We start from the raw sequence: 23,359 nt of genomic DNA, 5'->3' as shown, positions 1-23,359 counted from the left end.
ACCAACAACATGTGCAGACAGATTCTAACTCAAGACTCAAAAGAAAAACAAAGACTATTAGGGAGAGAAAACTTATTCATGGAGTGTGAGGACTCGATGGAATGCATCCCAAATGTCCAACAAAATTGCATTGACATCAGTATGGAGTAAAGATCATGTGTAGCAGCTATGGAGTGGTGGAGAGTGGGCGAATGAATTTCCCGATCCTTCAAAATGCAAAGGTCTTGCCAGTCGGGCAGACCCTGACCAATCATACTGCTGATGCGGTAATCCCTTGACCACCCTACTGTAACTCCACCGGCCCCACCTACACACTTTGCTTCGCAAAGTGGGTTTTGATCTTCAATGCATAGGGTCCAGCTCAACTCTTCTACATGGTTAGTCCTCCAAGAAACACAGAACACAAAGAAAACAAAAGAAACATGAAACTAAAGCAGTAATGGTCATACCAACGACCTTATTCTGGGTTGCCTCCCAGTCAGCGCTCTTGTTTATTGTCTTGAGCTCGACGTTGCCCATCCCTACATGAGTTGAATCAGGTTGGGCTTCAAGTTCAGGTCAGCCGGGTATGCCAACTGACGTATGGCCTGCGGGGCGGCAGTTGCCATCCCGCGTCTCGCCGTACCACGTCTCACAGTAGGCGGAAGATGAAAAATGAAGAGTAAAATTATTGCGCGTCACTCCCCGGCAACGGCGCCAATTTTGACACGCACCCGTCGTGCGGTGCGATCAAAATACTTGTGTATGCCCTAGACGGACAATACACCCTCCTATTGCTCGCAACCAAAGAATAGTCTTAGCAGCAAGTATAGGGTCGATCCCACAGAGAGTGAGGAACTACTTTACTCTTTGGGTGCACAAATTGAGTTGTCACGGTCTCAACCTGTTTATCTGCACAAGCAAACTTAAACAAAGATCAAATATAACAAGGGTTAAGGTTTTCGGTTAGGTCATAACTATTGTCAATATTTATTTTGGTCATAGGCATACTGATGATCCGTCCATGATCCGTATAGACTCAAGGCGTGGCCCAAAGACATTGGGGCGTTTCAAGAGGCTATACTTCACATTTAGGATGGTTGAGTCCATTGCGATCACTTGGTCCGAAGGTCACACATTCCCCGGTCACAAGGCAGTGCTTCACTCCTCCTTAGATAGTAGTCATACCCGTTACTCACCAAGTATGACCCTCACCAACCTTCTCTCCCGAGGTCCCCAACTCCACGCTTTTAGTGACACATGCCTCCTGGACTCAACTATTTCCGGCTTTGTCAGCCGACCAGTCATAGACATGCTACGGCGCCGAGATTGCTTTCCTCGTTTGATAACCATGGCTTTATGCCTCGTCACAGTTGATGGATAGTCTCTAGAGAAGCCCAAGACTGAGGAAGGACAGTGTATCCCATCAATCCTTTCCCCACCTTCCGGATCTACAACGCCTTTTGTTGACGCTGCTCAGCTACTCGGTCTTGGGTATACCGATTGTCATGCCCTGGTATACCCTGGCCTTTGCTTGACACGGACAGCGTTTTACCGAACGGAGATCACCCGTTAGGCCCCTACTGTCCATGGTTTGGCACAGATCCGTCTGGAACCACGAGACTCAACCGAAAGAACAAATGCCTCACGAATGTTTACATATTGACAACAATTATTTCCACCCCTTAAACCTCACCAAGGGGACTACTCACACATATTGAAAAACGTAAATGTGAAATAAAATAAACACATGAATGAAAGGAAATTTGAAATACTTAATATAAAAATACCTAAGGCAACAACCTTGGCTTTGTTCGTCACAACGGAATTGAAATACGAAAAGCAACTAAATCGTTTGGTGCGAAAAATGTAAAAGAACTAAAATAAATTATTTCTTGGTGAACTAACTAAAATTTAAGTCTAGAAGACCACTAAAAATACTATGTAAGTAATGAAAAACTCGTGGATCACTCTCCTCTAAAAACTGCTGTCAAACTCGCAAGACTGCCCTCTGCCAGCCACACATATATAGCGATTCGGTAAACCCTAGCCGGCAGACCAAATCTGGCAGATTATTTCCTTCCATATTCATATTTAGATTTGATTTGATAGATAATGGATCTCCAGCGGATTTGGGGTTGATTCCACAGTATTCCAGATCCTTCCATTGCTAGAATTCGCCAGAATCTTCCGGGCAATCTCCTCCACACATCTTTCCATATATAGCTCCAGCTGCTGACTGCTGTTGACGGGAATGGTCATACTAGCTTCTTTCTTCGGTTGGCCTCATACCAGGTGGTACACTTCGAACGTTCCCGCGCCTCGAATGGTTCTGAGGGGTACTTCGTCGAGCTCTCTTCCTGGTTCATGTATAGCTCATCTGTGCTGACTGCGACTGCTGTTATAGCCTTACCAACTGCTTCCTTCGGTTAGCCTTACACCTGGGTACACTTCGGAGATTCCCGCGCCTCGAATGGTTCTGAGGGGTAATTCGCCGAGCTCTCTTCCTGGTAAGTTTCACTTCTGGAAGTTTGGATAGTTTTGTTCCGGTAATGCCCATTCTGACCATATTTCGTGCATATGCCCTGAACTGAGCCTTCTTCATCCTGAATACCTGTTTTCTCCCCAAGACGACTCAAACAAAACAAAAGAAAGAGAAAAATAGGGCCAAATGGCCCAAAAGTCGAAGACGCATCAGTGGCTAAGAACTCTGGAGTCAGAGCACTGGTCTGAACTCCTCTCTTCTCAAACTCTCTTTTCTCTCAGTTGAAAATGGTTCAAAATACCAACTAGATTACAGAGAACAAGCTCTCTGTAATCGAAAACTTAGGTTTTGGATAAAACAAGGATTTGCCTAAGATACTAAGAGAATGTGTATAATCAGTGAACTGATTTAGGATTTGATAATTCTCTTCTTCGATTCAAACTTTTGAAGGCAGTGAAAGGCTGAGTTGCAATTTCGGCAGAGGTTCAGCTTGTGCGTTTGAATCGGTGATGATTGTGGTGTCCCTCGAGCTCTATTTATAGGCGAAGTCTTGAATAGATCCGTTGGCTGAGATGGTCTTCAAGAATTCGTCTGTTGTGAGAGAGATTTGAACTTGGCTGAGGCTTCAATCTTCGAAGTTCCTAGTTTGGTGAAGAACGGCGTCTCAGTTACAGCAGGTAAGGCGCCTCTGAAAAGCTTGCACCAAAAAGGAATGCTCTGCAGAGAAAGGACGATCTTCAATATCTCTGGATTTAATGCGGCTTGTATTTGTATGTATGTGGCTTCCTTTTAACTTAGAAATTTCGGTCCGAGGAAGAATGTCAACTGATACTTGACTTGAGTACCGGTTCGCTAATTCCATGTGGCCAGCATTAATACTTCAGTCATAACTGATTTATCAGTGAGATCCTCGTTTAGTCAATACATCAGTATTTGACTTGGTCTTTTTCACAACTATCTTCAGTTGAGGTCTTCAGTCTTCAGTCCTCCGTCTTCAGAACAACGCACAGTCTAACTAGAAAACATGAACTCTAACACTTGAGTTCGAAAAGTTCTAGTCTATTACAAGTAGTTTTAAGAGTTTTGGTATCATCAAAACTAGGGATAAGATATTTCATTAAGTTCCCAATAATTGGACATGTTACTTTTGATCTATATGGATAGTTAGACGTAAGTGAATTATTTGCATAATTTCTCAAAAAAATTATTTGCATAACAATGTATCTCCATTCAAATGTCAGACCAAGGGCAACGACAGCTTTTGTGGCACGATCGATAGATAGAAAATAAAAGTGGTCTCCTGTACGTCCGGGTGTACCGTATACTCGGGTTGTACCCGACCCGAATCTTGATCCAGTTAGACTATCTTGACACATTTTTTCTTGAAATGATACTAACTCTATTTTGTTTTACAAATGGCACTATTTCAAAAATAATACTAACACTATTTTGTTTTACAAATGACATTAACACTATATTGAAATGACACTAACACTACGTGTAAAATGACATCAACACTATATTGAAATGACAGTAACACTATATCGAAATGACACTAACACTTGATATTCGAGTAGGATAGTCCAGTTGTGTCAGATCCGAGTCAGGATTCGGATCGAGTACGACTTGAGTGTACCGTACACCCGGGTGCACAGGAGATTTTGTATAGAAAATATTAACAAGAAATAAAAAATTCTGGAACAAATTTCAAACGAGGAATAAGTAATTGAAAAACTATATTTCCTTTTTTTCAAACTTTAATCGATTTAATTCCCATTAAATTTCTACAAGTCGACCACAAGGAATTCTAGGATATTACAGTACGCCTACAACTAAAAAATAGGCAGAAGATAAGTGTTAAACCACGTCGATGGATTTTTTCTCTTCCATCAATTTGTACGGTTTCTTCAAAATTGCTTATTTTAATTTTAAATTAGGACTATGGTATAACATAATATATTTATAATAATAATAATTATTATTATTTTAAAAAGTAATGAAAAAAAATGATGGCCATGTCTCTTTTCTCTCAGTTGAAAATGGTTCGAAATACCAACTAGATTACAGAGAACAAGCTCTCTGTAATCGAAAACTTAGGTTTTGGATAAAACAAGGATTTGCCTAAGATACTAAGAGAATGTGTATAATCAGTGAACTGATTTAGGATTTGATAATTCTCTTCTTCGATTCAAACTTTTGAAGGCAGTGAAAGGCTGAGTTGCAATTTCGGCAGAGGTTCAGCTTGTGCGTTTGAATCGGTGATGATTGTGGTGTCCCTCGAGCTCTATTTATAGGCGAAGTCTTGAATAGATCCGTTGGCTGAGATGGTCTTCAAGAATTCGTCTGTTGTGAGAGAGATTTGAACTTGGCTGAGGCTTCAATCTTCGAAGTTCCTAGTTTGGTGAAGAACGGCGTCTCAGTTACAGCAGGTAAGGCGCCTCTGAAAAGCTTGCACCAAAAAGGAATGCTCTGCAGAGAAAGGACGATCTTCAATATCTCTGGATTTAATGCGGCTTGTATTTGTATGTATGTGGCTTCCTTTTAACTTAGAAATTTCGGTCCGAGGAAGAATGTCAACTGATACTTGACTTGAGTACCGGTTCGCTAATTCCATGTGGCCAGCATTAATACTTCAGTCATAACTGATTTATCAGTGAGATCCTCGTTTAGTCAATACATCAGTATTTGACTTGGTCTTTTTCACAACTATCTTCAGTTGAGGTCTTCAGTCTTCAGTCCTCCGTCTTCAGAACAACGCACAGTCTAACTAGAAAACATGAACTCTAACACTTGAGTTCGAAAAGTTCTAGTCTATTACAAGTAGTTTTAAGAGTTTTGGTATCATCAAAACTAGGGATAAGATATTTCATTAAGTTCCCAATAATTGGACATGTTACTTTTGATCTATATGGATAGTTAGACGTAAGTGAATTATTTGCATAATTTCTCAAAAAAATTATTTGCATAACAATGTATCTCCATTCAAATGTCAGACCAAGGGCAACGACAGCTTTTGTGGCACGATCGATAGATAGAAAATAAAAGTGGTCTCCTGTACGTCCGGGTGTACCGTATACTCGGGTTGTACCCGACCCGAATCTTGATCCAGTTAGACTATCTTGACACATTTTTTCTTGAAATGATACTAACTCTATTTTGTTTTACAAATGGCACTATTTCAAAAATAATACTAACACTATTTTGTTTTACAAATGACATTAACACTATATTGAAATGACACTAACACTACGTGTAAAATGACATCAACACTATATTGAAATGACAGTAACACTATATCGAAATGACACTAACACTTGATATTCGAGTAGGATAGTCCAGTTGTGTCAGATCCGAGTCAGGATTCGGATCGAGTACGACTTGAGTGTACCGTACACCCGGGTGCACAGGAGATTTTGTATAGAAAATATTAACAAGAAATAAAAAATTCTGGAACAAATTTCAAACGAGGAATAAGTAATTGAAAAACTATATTTCCTTTTTTTCAAACTTTAATCGATTTAATTCCCATTAAATTTCTACAAGTCGACCACAAGGAATTCTAGGATATTACAGTACGCCTACAACTAAAAAATAGGCAGAAGATAAGTGTTAAACCACGTCGATGGATTTTTTCTCTTCCATCAATTTGTACGGTTTCTTCAAAATTGCTTATTTTAATTTTAAATTAGGACTATGGTATAACATAATATATTTATAATAATAATAATTATTATTATTTTAAAAAGTAATGAAAAAAAATGATGGCCATGTCTCTTTTCTCTCAGTTGAAAATGGTTCGAAATACCAACTAGATTACAGAGAACAAGCTCTCTGTAATCGAAAACTTAGGTTTTGGATAAAACAAGGATTTGCCTAAGATACTAAGAGAATGTGTATAATCAGTGAACTGATTTAGGATTTGATAATTCTCTTCTTCGATTCAAACTTTTGAAGGCAGTGAAAGGCTGAGTTGCAATTTCGGCAGAGGTTCAGCTTGTGCGTTTGAATCGGTGATGATTGTGGTGTCCCTCGAGCTCTATTTATAGGCGAAGTCTTGAATAGATCCGTTGGCTGAGATGGTCTTCAAGAATTCGTCTGTTGTGAGAGAGATTTGAACTTGGCTGAGGCTTCAATCTTCGAAGTTCCTAGTTTGGTGAAGAACGGCGTCTCAGTTACAGCAGGTAAGGCGCCTCTGAAAAGCTTGCACCAAAAAGGAATGCTCTGCAGAGAAAGGACGATCTTCAATATCTCTGGATTTAATGCGGCTTGTATTTGTATGTATGTGGCTTCCTTTTAACTTAGAAATTTCGGTCCGAGGAAGAATGTCAACTGATACTTGACTTGAGTACCGGTTCGCTAATTCCATGTGGCCAGCATTAATACTTCAGTCATAACTGATTTATCAGTGAGATCCTCGTTTAGTCAATACATCAGTATTTGACTTGGTCTTTTTCACAACTATCTTCAGTTGAGGTCTTCAGTCTTCAGTCCTCCGTCTTCAGAACAACGCACAGTCTAACTAGAAAACATGAACTCTAACACTTGAGTTCGAAAAGTTCTAGTCTATTACAAGTAGTTTTAAGAGTTTTGGTATCATCAAAACTAGGGATAAGATATTTCATTAAGTTCCCAATAATTGGACATGTTACTTTTGATCTATATGGATAGTTAGACGTAAGTGAATTATTTGCATAATTTCTCAAAAAAATTATTTGCATAACAATGTATCTCCATTCAAATGTCAGACCAAGGGCAACGACAGCTTTTGTGGCACGATCGATAGATAGAAAATAAAAGTGGTCTCCTGTACGTCCGGGTGTACCGTATACTCGGGTTGTACCCGACCCGAATCTTGATCCAGTTAGACTATCTTGACACATTTTTTCTTGAAATGATACTAACTCTATTTTGTTTTACAAATGGCACTATTTCAAAAATAATACTAACACTATTTTGTTTTACAAATGACATTAACACTATATTGAAATGACACTAACACTACGTGTAAAATGACATCAACACTATATTGAAATGATAGTAACACTATATCGAAATGACACTAACACTTGATATTCGAGTAGGATAGTCCAGTTGTGTCAGATCCGAGTCAGGATTCGGATCGAGTACGACTTGAGTGTACCGTACACCCGGGTGCACAGGAGATTTTGTATAGAAAATATTAACAAGAAATAAAAAATTCTGGAACAAATTTCAAACGAGGAATAAGTAATTGAAAAACTATATTTCCTTTTTTTCAAACTTTAATCGATTTAATTCCCATTAAATTTCTACAAGTCGACCACAAGGAATTCTAGGATATTACAGTACGCCTACAACTAAAAAATAGGCAGAAGATAAGTGTTAAACCACGTCGATGGATTTTTTCTCTTCCATCAATTTGTACGGTTTCTTCAAAATTGCTTATTTTAATTTTAAATTAGGACTATGGTATAACATAATATATTTATAATAATAATTATTATTATTATTTTAAAAAGTAATGAAAAAAAATGATGGCCATGTATATAATTATCCGAATTAAATAAATAATCTAAATCAAGGTCTGGATAAGATCATAAGGCCCATTGTGAGTATTTATTAGGCCGAAATGGATGGACCATTTTCGAAGATCAATAGAGCGGTGAAGCTAAATGTACCCACAAACCACAAACTTCCAAACATACACAAATCTTTTCCAGACAAAAATACCTTAGTGAAGTCCCCACAAAAAAAATGCCTTAGAGCACTCCCAGCAGAAATCTCAAAATTATGCTCCTATATTCCTCCATAAAGCTTCCCTATTTAATTTTAGGATCTCGATTTTATAAATGCATACACCAAATCTCCTATTTTCTACATAAAAACAATAATTATGTGTGGGCCCTACTAATTATAAGCTTAAAATAAATTTAGGGTGGGTGTAAATTTAAGATTGAATTTAGGTAGGTGTAAAATTTTTTGTGGGCCCCATCCAATTTAGGGGATCTGCTGGATGCATTTTTTTTTATCTCATTTTCAATTGTTTTAGCCTAAATTTAAAGTTAGTGATGCATTTAGGTGATCTGCTGGGAGTGCTCTTAGTGAAGTGATAGAATTGCCCTTTATAAAGTTTTTCAATACACTCTCGACTATTTGTTCGGTTCTTTTACTATCTCCTAATTATACCTCCGATCCTTTTTCTTTTCTTTTTTTTTCTTAAAAAAAAAAAAAAATCTTTTGATGAAGATGGAAACGAGCTCGTCCAAATTAGATTTAAATATGTGACACTTTGATCATAAATATCCCGATTCTTTCTACTAATAGACAACCATCCAATTATTTGACTGTATATGACGACTCGAATTATATGAAATTGAGATTTATTTTTTTGAGAATATATGAAACTGAGATTAATATATTATGTGCTCACATGAAACATGCAGATAATTAATGCTACTTGAAACACACATATATATATCTATACTATAGTATTAAAAAAGCAGTTTCCAATTTGAAATCAATTTCAAAATTGAGTGGCAATTTTGTAGTTATAATAAAATTGAACGTTTATGTTTAAACTATATTTTTCTTTTTATTTTCCATTTCTTTAACTTCTTATTTGTTGTTTTATTTATTTCCAAAATTGTGAAATTCGATTAATTATAAAATATTTAACATGCATATCAAATTAAAGATCACAATAATTAATTTGATATATTTTATACAAATATTTGAGTTAAAATGTACAAATTAAATTTGTTTAAATATTAAAATTTTATAAATTTCTCTCTCCTCTCTCATCTTTTTGAAAAAAAATGTATTTTAAATTCTTTTTTATTAGTATTTTTTATTTTTAAACTTATTTATTTTTTTGCTTTTCATAATATCAAATTTTATAATTGTACATTATTTTTTATTTTTTATTTTTTTATTATTAATATTCAATTCAAATATATTTAATTAAAATTAATTTTTATTATATTTATGAGTATGATAATTGAATTAGTATTAATTTTTATATAAATATATAAAATAAAAAATATTTTTCTGTGCATTGCACGGGATGCAAATACTAGTATATATGAAAGAAGGATCGTTTAACAAAATTATTTTTTCGCCAAAACTTCCTATATTGATTGCAATAATATATAATATTGATTTTCATTTGTATTTATCATGCAACAATTCGTTCTTCTCTGTTTTTCTATTTCTTATTCATTCATTCCTTTTCAAAATCATGTGATTTTGTTCATGGAAATAAACGAACTATGCAACTTGCATTAAAGACCATAATAAGATATTTAATTTGATATATGGTATATAAAAGATGGATTTAAAATGAACAAGTTTCGACAAAAAAAATGAACAAGTTAGAATAAAGACCACAACAAATTGATTTTTTTTTTAAATTATTATATAGTTCTCAATTATAAATTATTGTTAGCAAAATTACAATTTTAAAGATTTTAAATAGTTATATATGAATACAACTTTAAAAAATTTGATGACAGGAGAAAATTACCTCTCATTTGTCTTGATTTATTGCTTTTGTAACCAACATTGTCCTTTTTAGTAGAAGGACCCTCAAGACAGAGAGGTAAAGTAGGATAACAAGTTTCAAAATAAAATCAAATTCGTTATTAGTGATGAAACGAGTATTAACATATTTATTTAAATAATATTAAAGTTCTATGAAATTAAACTTGTGTGATAATCGCTCGAATAAAAATGAACAGTCAAAGAACTCCAGAAAGAAGTCAGAAAATTGTTATTTGTAGATAGCGTGGAACTTACAAAATGAAATGAATTTACAATATATATAGGGAAGACACTAGTTTTTTTAGAGGGAGGTGGCCAACAATGCTAGTAGTATTTTTTAAATTGTTCGTTGTTACCATGTTTTTCTCTTGCACAAATGTCATTATTGCACATATTCCTGTCCAATTTGTTGTGAAGAGCGATTCTTGTACTTTTCGTATCTGTTGTATTTCTTCCTCATCATTCGTGCATTTATTTCGCAGTTTCTTGAGGAAATTACTTGTTGAAATCCCCTCATAAATGTCGGCACCCCAGTTATTTCAGCTCTAGTTCCTGTGATATATAACTGCTGCATTCACATATTACTGCAGGATAACTACTGCACGAAAGAGTGTTGCTATGGTTGTTATTTGTCAGATAATTCTTTCCTAGTATTCTAGAAAGCAAATCTTGAGAGTAATTTCTATTACTTGGAAAAAGAAAAAAAATTCAATTCATGAATGCCCCATGTGTTTGTGAATTATTCTGTATTTGAAATCAAGAATCTGCTTTTGGGGCATCTATGTTTATTCTTGATGTTTTTTGGTACTTCATTATTGAAGAGTATCTACATGATTTCTGCAGCTTGATCATGTGTGCCTGATAAAATTTCTCACATCCTTGGACAACACTAGGCCTAGTCTAGTTGGTGCTATGGTGTCTGGTAGAATAATTCCCCCTTCAAAGTTACCTTTTTTTTAAAGGGAGCAACGTCAAAGGGGGACCAAGAGTCACTTTGAGTTGTGGTTTTTGCTTCCTAATAGCTACCTCTTTCTGAGACAAGAAGGGGGGACCTTTGTCTGGTATTTTAGTTTGTCTAAATTGTTTGCGAGCGCTCTAATAATAGCTGGACTTTGAAGGAAAGAGACAAGTATTTTAGCATTATGATGAGAAAGTTAAGAGTAGGAATGAGCACCACTCAGGTTTGGTGGATGTCATGCCCCCAAACTTCCTTACCATCAGAACGCCCTGATATTTCCTTTCCCTAATACGAATACGATCAAGATTCGCGCTAGCTGAGAACGATATGGTTATCCTCTTTGCCCGCTCTCGCTATGAAACATTATATCTAGATTTCCTTACATGTGTGATGGATATTTAGGACAAACTCAGGTTTTTCCAGTTTTGGTTATTTACTCCTGTTTCTATTTAACTGAATTCTCTGCATTGTTGAGGCTCTGATGTTTTTTATTTATCTGCCACTTCTCTCTAGGCAACATGTGCCATGAGGTGACTCATTCACTATTTGGCTTCACTCGAATCTTATCCATTCTCTAATTATTGCTCCTTTGCTCTGCTTTATTCAACCTTTCTATGCTATTTAGCAACTCTCAAACTAAATAACCAATGCACAACGCCTCAACTATATAGGATAGTATTATTTTAGCCAAACATAAACTTTCTATTAGTAGATTTACTTAGTGAAATTTCCTCAAATAAGGCCAAGCCGTCCATGCTGTTACCTCATGAATCTGGAGTAGTCAAATTTGTTGAATGTTGAATATTTGAATATGAAAACTCCACAGTGGCTTAGGACTTTTATGGTCATGTAGAGAGAGAGAGAGATAGAGAATGATAAGCAACAAAATGTAAACGGACAAGAATAAAAAAACATTAGAATAAGTAAATGAAAATATGGACTGGTAAATTACTAATTCAAGTAGAAGCCTTTGATGCATATTAATACATTAGTACATTGTTTCCTCATAATCAGCAGACTGCACTTGTTCAAATGTATTTATCAATGTGTATTTGCAACACTATCTAGTATTTAATGTGTAATCAAGAAATCTAGACCCAAAAATGAGTACTTTGTGGGGCTAATACTTTTATTCCCTTTCTCCCATTTCCTTTCCTTGTCATTTATTAATTACACTTGTCATGAAGTCAGACCACCACAAATATTATTGTCAGAATAGTGAGAGAAACACAATATGTACTTGATAAATAATACATGTACATATGTATTTTGTAAGAGCAAGGCTTCTTGTGCAGACAGCCTTAAACACACTTGAAAAACAGTTGAGCTTGTTTTTCTGTTCCTCTATGGAAGCCAGCCTGCAGACTCCCTCCATTGAGAGTTTCTCCTATAGTTGGCTGGCTAACTTGAAGCCATCGGACTCGTTGATCGCATCCGATCACGATGAAGGAGCCTCCTTCATCGAGATGGATCCAAGATTGCCAGCCTCCAAGAGGTTCATCCGAGTTTCGTCTGATTTTGGTTTCGATTTCCCCGTGTCGGACTCCCCATTAGGCCTTGTTCATGCTGATGAGCTCATCTCCAACGGCTTCCTCGTCCCCCTTTTCGTCAAGGAGGTGAAGATGGAGAGGTTTGATGAGGAGGGCTGCTACATAGCAACGACTACTGCATCTACATCTGAGATAACAGTGCATACAACGAGGCGCGTGCGCTGCTCCTCGTTGAGGAGATGCCACAGATTGTCCAAGAGATTCTTCAACAAGTATGTCATGTTCTTGTTGAGGCCTCTTCTTTATAGGAGGAGGCGGGAGAGCAGTAGTAGCATGGCAATCAGCAGCAACCGCAACTGGGAGCTGTCGGCCGCCACTTCGCCCCGGACCAGCCTGGCCTACTCTGCTGATGATAACTGGCGCAGGTCTTGTGATTCCGAGAGCTCAATCTATGAAGCAGTGCTCCACTGCAAAAGAACTCAGGGTAAATATTTCATTTCAATTTTGTTTTGGAGTTCACTTTTAATTATGCTTATGCACATATATTGTTCGCAAAATTTCAGGAATGTAATGAACAAGGATGTCTGAAGCAACGGACAAAGGAAAAGACATGAGAAAATTCAATGGTGTTCATCTCTTTTTTTTTTTTTTTTGCCTGTTTTGTATTATCATGACAAATATGATGCAGAAATCTGTCTTTTTGAGGAAGCAGCTTCTGTCAAAGATTGTAAGCCTTGGAAACTAGTAGTAGTCCGCACAGTTTCACGCCACTGTGGGTGTTTCCATTATATTTGGTTTTGTTTATTTTATTGTATATTTTTTCTTCTTTTCCAACTCAGGAAAAGATGGAGTTTTTCTTCTTTGTGAAGTTTTAGGCAGAATAATATTATCCCAACTTTTAAGTTGGTTGCGATTACTGGTTCTGCATAATTATAGCTGCGACATAAATTAATTAAGTGTATAACTCAAGCTGTCTAGCCATTGAATAAATTATGAATGATGATTTTGTTTTTTGAGGGGCATAATATTGTTGGGAGCATATAGATCAGCATTATTTGTAGCAGTTTTGAAGATACTATACCTGATGAGTGGTGAATTAGTACGCTACAATTTATATATCTATTTACACATAATTACATGCACATTTTATATGTTTACACACATTATTATATGAATGTGCGTGAAATTACTGATAAATTGGATGTAATCTGGGACTAATCTTGTACTACTATAGGTTATATATAATTTGAATCAACCAGTAAATCACTAATAATTTATAAATTTATAACAAACTAACCCATTTGAAAAAGAAGAAAGAAAAGGCTGCTCTTAAAGTCCATAAAATATTTTTATTTGCAGATTTATACAAAGTCTATTTATTAATTAAAATAAACATTATTTCCAATTGGAGATGTATACTTTACAAATTTATACAAAGTCTATTTATTAATTAAAATAAACATTATTTTGTGGCTCATCCAAAAATGTTAATGCTAAAAATTATCTGTCATATTTTTTAAAATAAGTATTAATTCATATTGGTCTCAACAACTTATTGAGACATCGCTTATGGTCAGATTTTTCTATCTTAATGAATACCAACTTTTCAATGTTACACGATTCATCCAAAAATGAAGTCTCCAATCCAAAATTCTAGTGTTTCCAAAAATCTCAACCAGACACCCTCGAATTAAATTCAATCTGCGACAAATTATTTGGAATACTAAAGTCTTTGAATTGAGTTCGAACAAGTTGCATGTGGTATGTGCAGGAGGTAGGGAAAATCGCTGGGGCCTTCTCCGATTTTGAGTTCTTTTTCATATGTTTACTCATTTAAATGTTTTTTATACAATTATATTTGTATATAGATATTTATTTTGGAGAGTGGGCCTTTAAATAAATTATTAGCTGTAATCATATACGAGAAAAATAAAAAATGTGTGGGCCATAATTAATTGTTGAGTATATTTCTTGAGAATAACATCACTTTATTAAGGCTGGGCTCTGTAATAATTTCAATGCCATCATCTTTAAACGAAAATTATATATACAGTACATATGAAATTGGCCAACTTTTTATTTGTCGACGTCTATAATTGCATATCGATAATCTTTTTTGAGGCAAACATATTGATAAAAAATAGTAACATCTAATTAATCTTACCTTAGTCGAATCCACATATTTTTTATGGGTGTGAACAGTGCATTTAATTCAAACTCTGATCAGAATGAAAGAAATATAATAAAAATACTTCATTCGTTACATAAGAATGTGTACTTTTTATCATTTTAATACATGTGATATAAGAATGTGTATTTTTCATTTTTGAATATTATCTTATCATATAACACCATAATAAAGTGGATTTATTCCTCCACTCATAATATAATCACCTATATTTATTAAAATTAATGTTGTAAAAAATGTTGTACACTCTTGAGGGAGTATATAGAGATTGCCAGGAGATATATATATATATACATATATATATATATATATATAGGGGTGGGCTAGAATAAAAACACCCTTAAGTGTATAAAATATAAATGATTTTCAGCCCTTAGATCATCAAGATCTACGGTTGATTCGTAACCATGTTGGATGAATTCGTGGTCTTGAGTTCGAATCTCAAAGGTAACAAAAATTTATTTTTCGCAATTCGTAACAAAAATTTATTTTTGTTACCTTTGAGATTCGAACTCAGGACCACGAATTCATCCAACATGGTTACGAATCAACCGTAGATCTTGATGATCTAAGGGCTGAAAATCATTTATATTTTATACACTTAAGAGTGTCTTTATTCTAGCTCTCCCCTATATATATATATATATATATATATATATATATATATATATATATAATGATCAAATAAAATCTATAAAATGGTTTCCCATGTCTCTTCTATAATAGATTTACAATTGGCTTTTTAGAATACTAGTAGTGTCTTTTAATTAGAATGAAAACTGTACTGTAATACTTTTTTTAAGGGAAAACTGTACTATAGTACTTATGTTGTAATTTTCTACTCATATACATATATCACTAATCATCATCTAGCTAGTCTTGTCAGTTTGACCAATCCTTGGAGTGTTAAACTGTTTTAACTCAGTAAATGAGGGATTAATTAATTAATAGATATACGTTTAAATTGTATGCCTGAGCCTGACTTGTTAATCGAGTAATTAGATATCAATACAATCACTGCTTTCAGTGGCTGTCAACTTATACTACAAGAAAACTGGTCGAACACCGACGGATATCACCGACGGACTATTTTCCGTCGGTAAATACCGACGGATCACCGACGGACCGTCATCCGGCAACATCGCCGGAGCCGGCATCTATTTCCGATGAAAATACCGACGGACTACCGACGGAATCGCTACCGACGGACAATATCCGTCGGTAAATTCGATATTTTCGATTTTAATAATTATTTTTATTTTTTACCGACGGAATACCGACGGAATATCTACCGACGGAGTAAACTCCGTCGGAAAATTGGGTAATTTTGAATTTAATAATTATTTTTATATTTTACCGACGGATTACCGACGGAATATTCCGTCGGTAATTTCAATAAATATTATTATTTTATTTTTTTTTATTTTTTTTATTTTTTTTTTATTTTAAATTATTTTTAAAATTAGTACCGACGGATAAAGTCCGTCGGTAAATTATTTTTTTATTATTTTATTATTTTTACTTTTTATTATTTATTTTTTTATTTTTATTTTTTATTTTTTTTATTTTAAATTATTTTTAATTAATTTTCTATATTATTATTATTTTTAAATTATTGCAAATATTTTAAAATTGATACTAATTTTTAGCAATAATATTTTCTCCTTTTAATAAACGATAATATTAATTTTTTTATTATCTTAAATTCGATCATATATTTACCGTTATTTTTTCGCCGGCACCACAAGTCTTAGATATCATCTCGACATATTCTAAGGTTATGAATAAATGATATTGTATATTGAAATAGAGTTTAAATGAATTAATAGGTGCTAGTTATATCAATAATACGTGTGTTCTCTACTGGCGACCACTCGAAAGAAACTTGAAGGTTAAGCGTGCTTGACTCAGAGCACTAGTAAGATGGGTGACCCACTGAGAAGTTGGCCAAATCATATGCAATTAAATTCAAAATACATTAGAAATACGAAATACTTGTAGAATACGAAGATAGGTTGATTAAAAAAAAAAAACGAAAATTAATAATTAAAAATAATAATTAATTTACCGACGGAAAATTCCGTCGGTAATCCGTCGGTAAACGCGCCACCTACCACGGCCAACGCTGGCGTCGGAGACTTACCGACGGCGATGTCCGTCGGTAATCCGTCGGTACCCACCGACGGACAGAAAAAATCCGTCGGTAAATCATTTACCGACGAGCGTTTCAACGACGGGTGAAATCCGTCGGTAATCCGTCGGTATCTCCATTTACCGACGGAATTTTGATGCTTACCGACGGAATATTCCGTCGGTGTTCGGGTATATATTTATAATTTCTCAAACTAACTATTTTCACTTGTAAATATGGTCCATATTCAATAGCACCCTAAGTCATATAGTATATATTTTGCGCGCGAACGTTTCGTATTCTGTTGTGTTGCCAACAGATTTAAAAAGAAATTAAAATGTGGTACGGAATTTTGTTTGTAACAAACGGTACTTAAACAAGAAACTGTGATCAGTGCAATAATATTAATTTTTTAGAATAGTTCAAACCAAATACAGTATATTTTTAGAATGTGATGTTTAGCATCTCGCAGATCTCTACATTTCGCTAATTATAAGATTTAGTTGTTTAAAAAAATAGAACTACTTACAATTATTTCAAAGACTGTAGAAAACTGAAGTAATCTTATAGTTATTTATTTGAAAGGAACTAGGTAATTTAAGTATTATCTAAAATAAGTACTCGAATTTTTTTTATCTAAATTAATAAATCACGAAAACAATTTCATTACAGATATTGATAGCTTATTTGTCAGAGTAGTGCTATTTGAACAAAATTTGTCTAGACAAAAAAAGTTAAATACTTTAGAAAATCGATTTATTTAAAAAATTTGGATCAAATTTAAAAAGAATTTAGTTATTTTTATTGTTTTCTCCACATTGTAATTTTTTTAAAATTTTTTATGTTGTTATTTATTTATTTTTGTAGTTTTTATACTTTAAAAATAATAAAAATTATAAAAGTTATTAAAAAATTACAAAAAAAAGACAATAATGTGGAGAAAACAATAAAACTAACTAAATTCTTTTTTATTTTGAACCAAATTTTTTAAATATATTTATTTTTAAAAATATTTAATTATATTTTATCCAAATAGATTATTGTATTTACCACTTATGCTCTGCTCTTTGTCTGTTTATTGAAGAATTTAGGAATTAAAACATGAAAATTAACGGTAAAGCTGCAGGCTTTACCATGCCCGGCAGGAATTCTTAAAAGTTCCTCTTTAACTTTTGCTTCGCGCGTGCTATCAACAAAACAATATACACTGCTACATATAATCTCGTTTTTTTACTTTTATTTTTTCCAGTTATAAATTTTGATTTTGCCTCCTCGCTTAATCATTATTAAAAACAAATCTTAATTTTGTTTTCATAATCAACAACCTCCACAGCAACTTTAAGGGGGCTCGGCGAGCGGATGCGCGTCCAAGCATCCCCCGCCACAGAAATGTGCACTCGACTCTGGTGAGGAGAGAGAATGGCGCGTTGGAGGCACTGTATAATAGGGAATTTTCGAAAATAAAAATTAAAAATTGGGAGCAACAGCTCTCGCTGAATTTCTTTCTAGTTGTTCTGTTCAACGGCACTTAGGGGCGGATCTAGAATTTGTCGATAGGGGGGGCTGAACTTCTTGAAGGTGTAGCTAAATTTTTTTGGACAGTCTGTACAATTTTTTTTGTGTCTAAATAGAATTTTAATGGTCTTAGAATTAAAAATCAATCACTTAATATAATATATAGTTGTACTCTTTTTATTGATTCAATAATAGGTTTGAAGCACATAAAGAGCTACATCTATACATTTTTTAAAAATTATTCTAGTTTTAATAAAATAAATTAATTTTTATTATTATGTTAAAAAAAATTATCTTTTTTTTAGACTAGACTGGGCTATGAATTAAACTATGTACATATTAAACTAAATATATTACATATATATAGAAAGAAAGATTGGGGTTGCACTGGGCTGGAGCCCACTGCAACCCCCAAGTAAATCCGCCCATGACGGCACTCTCCCTTTTCTTTTTTAATATTTTTATTACATTTTTCTTCTATAAATGTTACAATTTTTCGCTTTAATTTTCACAATAATGTTATTTTAATATAATTTTAATTTTTAACTAATGTAGTGTAAAATTTTAATTTAAATAAATTTTATGTTGTTAAATTTAATTGAAAAACACATTAAAAATAAAGATACAATAAAAAAGAAAATATAAGAGCTCGAGTATACAGATTCCCATTATGAAGAATGAGTTCATAAATGGTGGGGACCATGTAAGAGCCCTTTGAGGGCCTCACGGTTGTGGTTACTCTCATAAACTAATTTGAATCAGTAAGGTGTGTGTGAGTTGACCTAACAATAAAGTGATTAATGTTTAAAATTAAACTTTTTGAATTAGAATTCATAATTATGTGATTTTTGAATTTACTTATTTAATTATTAATTTATCAAAAAAAAAAAAACTTTGAATCAAGTACACGTTTTTTGGGCTGGGAAAAATTCATCGAAGTGGACCAAGTGGTCCATATCATTTTAATTACTTCGATATTTCTGTACCTATTTTGTGTATGCTGATATAGATAAATTTAGTTAGAGGCGTTTACATTGAATAATATGATTAATTAATAAAAATAATACAAATTGATTAATTTTGATGAATTAATTGATTTTAAATTTGTTTGATTGTTTTATCCTTCAAATATTCTGTCATGAATTTCAATCTATCCTATTGCTCAAAATAAAGGACTTCTTAATGTTTGATATAATATATTCGATTCATGTCATATAATGGTAAAACTATATAATTTATTCTTCCACCATTTAATTTGAACTTCTGTAGTATAATTTGACACTTTTTTTTGAGATATCATATAAATGATTACTTGATATATTTTCTGTCTAATTTCCAAGAGATTTCTAGCCCTTTGGGCCGTTGTGAGAGAAATTGGAGTATAGTTGAGCAACACAACTGAGCCCAATTAAATTAATAATCCAAAAATAATATTTAAACATTATACGTAAATATCATGATTTTTCTCCATTAATTTAATGAAGAAAAAATATTGCAGATATATTAATAAAACTTATTTATAATTCATTTATCTAAACTAATACCTCGTAGGCCTATAGCTTTTCATTTTCATTTTATTTATTGAATTTTAATTTGTGCAGATCATTTCAAGTCGATGGAAAGCGTTTTCTAAGTTCCAGCTTTGGTAGCCATCGTTGGTGTATATGTTGGGATGATGCATTTTATATTATCGTCTTTAAATTTTCTCTTTATTTAAAATATAAAAGAAAATATTAGCTTTTTATGGCATGATACCTTTCGCGATGATAGCATGATTGAAGAATGTGAATGGAGTATCTCAAAAAAAGGTTAATGGAAATGAAATTGGGATAAATTTGAGATTCATATTATATTCCCATCGCTCGTTACTTTCGAAATAAAGTGTACTCTTTTTTATGACGAAAATCAAACACTTTCTCATTTCTCTAAAATTTTGACTTCAGTAAAGTCAAGCTTGGGTGTGAAATTATTTCAATAGCGAACCTTGGATATATTAGAGTTTCGAATCCAATCTCTTGTTGTTTCATGGTAGTATGCTCCGCTCCCCTTACAAAACTTTCCTTATCTACAGCTTAAATTAATGAAGATAACTAACACAAATTCAATACAACGAATTGACAAAATCTGGTGTAGTGCAAAGAGAAACGAGGGCGTCTTTGCTTCTGTACAATTTGAAGACATTAATTATAATTCTAAAGCAGAGACAGAGAGTATGAATTGAAATATACAACCAAATCAAGGTCACCGGAAATTAAACTCTCCTCACTTGATAAACAGAGTATGATTAATCTTGGGTATTAGGGCTAGAAGAATGAAGAGCAGCCTCAACATCTTTCCCATCCGATTCCGAATACTTAAGGTACTGCTCGATGCTGCTGTCAGAGCTGCCCGATTTCTTGTGGTACCACCGCCGTCTAGGCCGCCTCTTGCTGATCGCGATAGCCATGTCGTTGGGGAAGAGGTCCCCGTGCACCAACGCGTGGATCACGGTGTTCCCAAGCAACGCCGCCACCGCCACCGTCGCCACAATGCAGAGCATCACGGCAAAGATTTGCGTCGCTCTGCATGTCACCACGCTCGAGTACTTGATCGTCGCTATCGCAGCGGCCGTCATCGGAAACGTGTAAGCCCACCACGCCAACGAGAATCTGAACCCTCGGAAGAAATTCACTCGAACAGCCTAAAAAAACAACAAAAAACGTTCAAGTACTAAATTATGATTATTAACCCCAGAGAAAAAAAAAGCTCAGGATGGATGCTCACCAGCGAAACGTAGAGGAACATGGCGATGAAGTATGCAATGCGCGATCCGTAGTCGAAGGAGCCCTGAATCTCAGCCCAGGCCATGGACGCCACGCTGGGCGCCGCCACGAAGAGGAAGAAAACGGGGTGGAGCTCTTTCGGCAGCGTCTCGTTCGTCGGAAGCCGCTGATAAAGAGTCACAAACAGCACTATGTAATGAGCCATTCCAACCGCAAAGAAGAAGATGGGCCCTTCTTTGAGCCCCATGGAAGCTCCCAGCAAAGCCCCCACAAAATTCCCGACCACGGACAGATGGTTGGAGGGGTTGGCAACCTTGGACAGCCGCCGCTGGCCGCCTGACATCCACTGGCCGTAGATCTTGAGCTCGAGGCACAAGATGGGAGCCATCAGAATGTACCACAGATACGACGGCAGGGTTTGAGCGATTGAGGGCGGAACGGCGAGTGCTAAGAAGAGGAGGGAGATCCAAGGGGCGAAGAAGAAGTTGACGCGGACGGGGTGGTAGTACTCGCGCCGGACGGCCTCGAAGTAGAAGATGAGTTTGAGAGCGTAAATGATGGCGACGGTGAGGGTGAGAGCTGCGGAGATGAGCCATAATGCGAGATTGATGTGAGGAGTGACGTTGAGGAAGCTTAAGGCGGTGGCGGAGGATGAGAGATTCTTCCACATCTTGGCTTGGCTGCCGACGCCGAGGCAGATACCGAAGGAGGAGATGGGGAAGCGGAGGAGGAACGGCCATTGCTTGTCGTCTGGTAGAAGTATTTCCTCAGAAGCCTGCACCACAATTAAACTTATCAATAATTAATAGGAATATTTGAAAATGATGCGTACGTGTATTTGTGTGATGAGGAAGGCATACGCGTAGAGTGTCCAGTTCTGGGCCCTCCAAAGCGTCGAAATATCGGTGTACGGGCAAATTTTCAAACTCCGGCGACGGCGACGGCGGCTGCTCGGTTTGGCGATATTGTTTGCTGCGTAGATTTGAGAACTGTCGCTCGAGTTTTCCCGACCACGTCTTGAAAGAGTCGAATCTTTTGTCGTAAACTGGATTGATTGCACAAGGTTTGGGCATCGGTTGAGAATGGAATTTAACCCCTTTGGGCTGAGGTTTTTGTTCATCATCCCTTGTGAACAAGACTCGATTAGCTTCAACTGGAGAAGGCGGCATACTGATGGAGATGATGAAACGCGTCTGTTGTGGGTCTTTGTCTTCGCCTTCCTTCTCCATGCTTGCTGCCTCGATTTCCTGAGATTATAATACCAATATAATTTACCGATAAGCCCTCTCCTCCATTATAATTATCTATCTGCATATTCAAATATGAAGGATTTAACTTACCAAAACTGAAGCGGTTTCTTCACACCACTTGAAATCCTTATGTTCTCTGAAACTATCAAAACCATCAACTTCATTTGCAGTGATAGCTTTGATCAATGGTGGTAGTCCATCGTGGAAATCTTCCTTGGCAGCCATTAGCGTAAATGAATCCTACAAATTACAATATCGCAATGCAATGCTTTAGAACTTCAACTCCATATTAAGATATATAATTAAGTTTGTGAGCGCTGCAAAATCTTGAAGCTTACCTTGAATGATGAAAAGCAATGAGAGACAAGGAAGCAATGTTGCAGTATTTATAGAATAGAAATGAGTAAGCAATGTTCGCGGAAGCCGCGCGCTGTCACTCGCACTATTCACTTAATTCCGTGACAAATCTGTCTCGTGAAAAAGGCGAGGAAATTAAAGTAGATTTTTTAGTCAAATAGGTGAAGCAAGTTGAAGCATGGTGTAATGTTTCACATTGTATCCACGGACCACGGATATATGCTACTCACTTGCAATAAAATTATAAAAATCAAAAACTTAACATAGGCAGACAACATCCAATCTTTAGATAAATTTGTAAGGTGTCCAACGAAAAAGAGTCAAAAGTGAATGAGACCAAACTAAATGAATAAAGGTATATGTACGGCGCGGTTACATCTTTATCGGTCTGCGCCGAACCATTTGACTTGCTATATAATTTAGCAAAGAGAGGCATGCAGAGTATATATCAACATCAAATATACTTCGATCGTTAGTTTGCGATTCCCTTATCTTAATTACTGTTTTTGTCAAAGAACAGGCGGCGCAAGTTTGCCACACAAAAATTCATCCGAAGTATATAATACTATCAAACAGTCTGTCCTAAGATTATACAATTTTTTAATTATTTAAGGACATAGATAAAAACATGATTCAGCGTGCATATTGATGCAAATATATATATGCACGAGGGTGATACTGATACCAAATATATTCTATATTCTCGGATATTTTTCCATCCGATAT

The 23,359-nt window shown here is 35.1% G+C and overlaps 2 protein-coding genes across 2 annotated transcripts; one reads left to right on the top strand and one right to left on the bottom strand.

Moving 5' to 3' along the window:
* Positions 1-10,300: 10,300 nt before the first annotated feature.
* Positions 10,301-13,346, top strand: LOC131014590 (probable membrane-associated kinase regulator 6). Its single transcript, XM_057942601.1, has 2 exons — positions 10,301-12,914; positions 12,994-13,346. Exons 1-2 carry the CDS (start codon positions 12,203-12,205, stop codon positions 12,999-13,001), a joined length of 720 nt encoding a protein of 239 aa, XP_057798584.1. The 5' UTR covers positions 10,301-12,202; the 3' UTR covers positions 13,002-13,346.
* Positions 13,347-20,225: 6,879 nt separating this feature from the next.
* LOC131014589 (S-type anion channel SLAH2-like) lies at positions 20,226-22,861 on the bottom strand. Its single transcript, XM_057942600.1, has 5 exons — positions 22,615-22,861; positions 22,367-22,516; positions 21,887-22,273; positions 21,028-21,801; positions 20,226-20,944 (listed from the first exon to the last, which is right to left on the bottom strand). Exons 2-5 carry the CDS (start codon positions 22,499-22,501, stop codon positions 20,549-20,551), a joined length of 1,692 nt encoding a protein of 563 aa, XP_057798583.1. The 5' UTR covers positions 22,502-22,516; positions 22,615-22,861; the 3' UTR covers positions 20,226-20,548.
* Positions 22,862-23,359: the final 498 nt, after the last annotated feature.

The sequence above is a fragment of the Salvia miltiorrhiza genome, chromosome 3 (genome assembly GCF_028751815.1).
Source record: "Salvia miltiorrhiza cultivar Shanhuang (shh) chromosome 3, IMPLAD_Smil_shh, whole genome shotgun sequence".
NCBI lineage: Eukaryota > Viridiplantae > Streptophyta > Magnoliopsida > Lamiales > Lamiaceae > Salvia > Salvia miltiorrhiza.
This window is presented reverse-complemented; position numbering and strand designations above follow the sequence as displayed.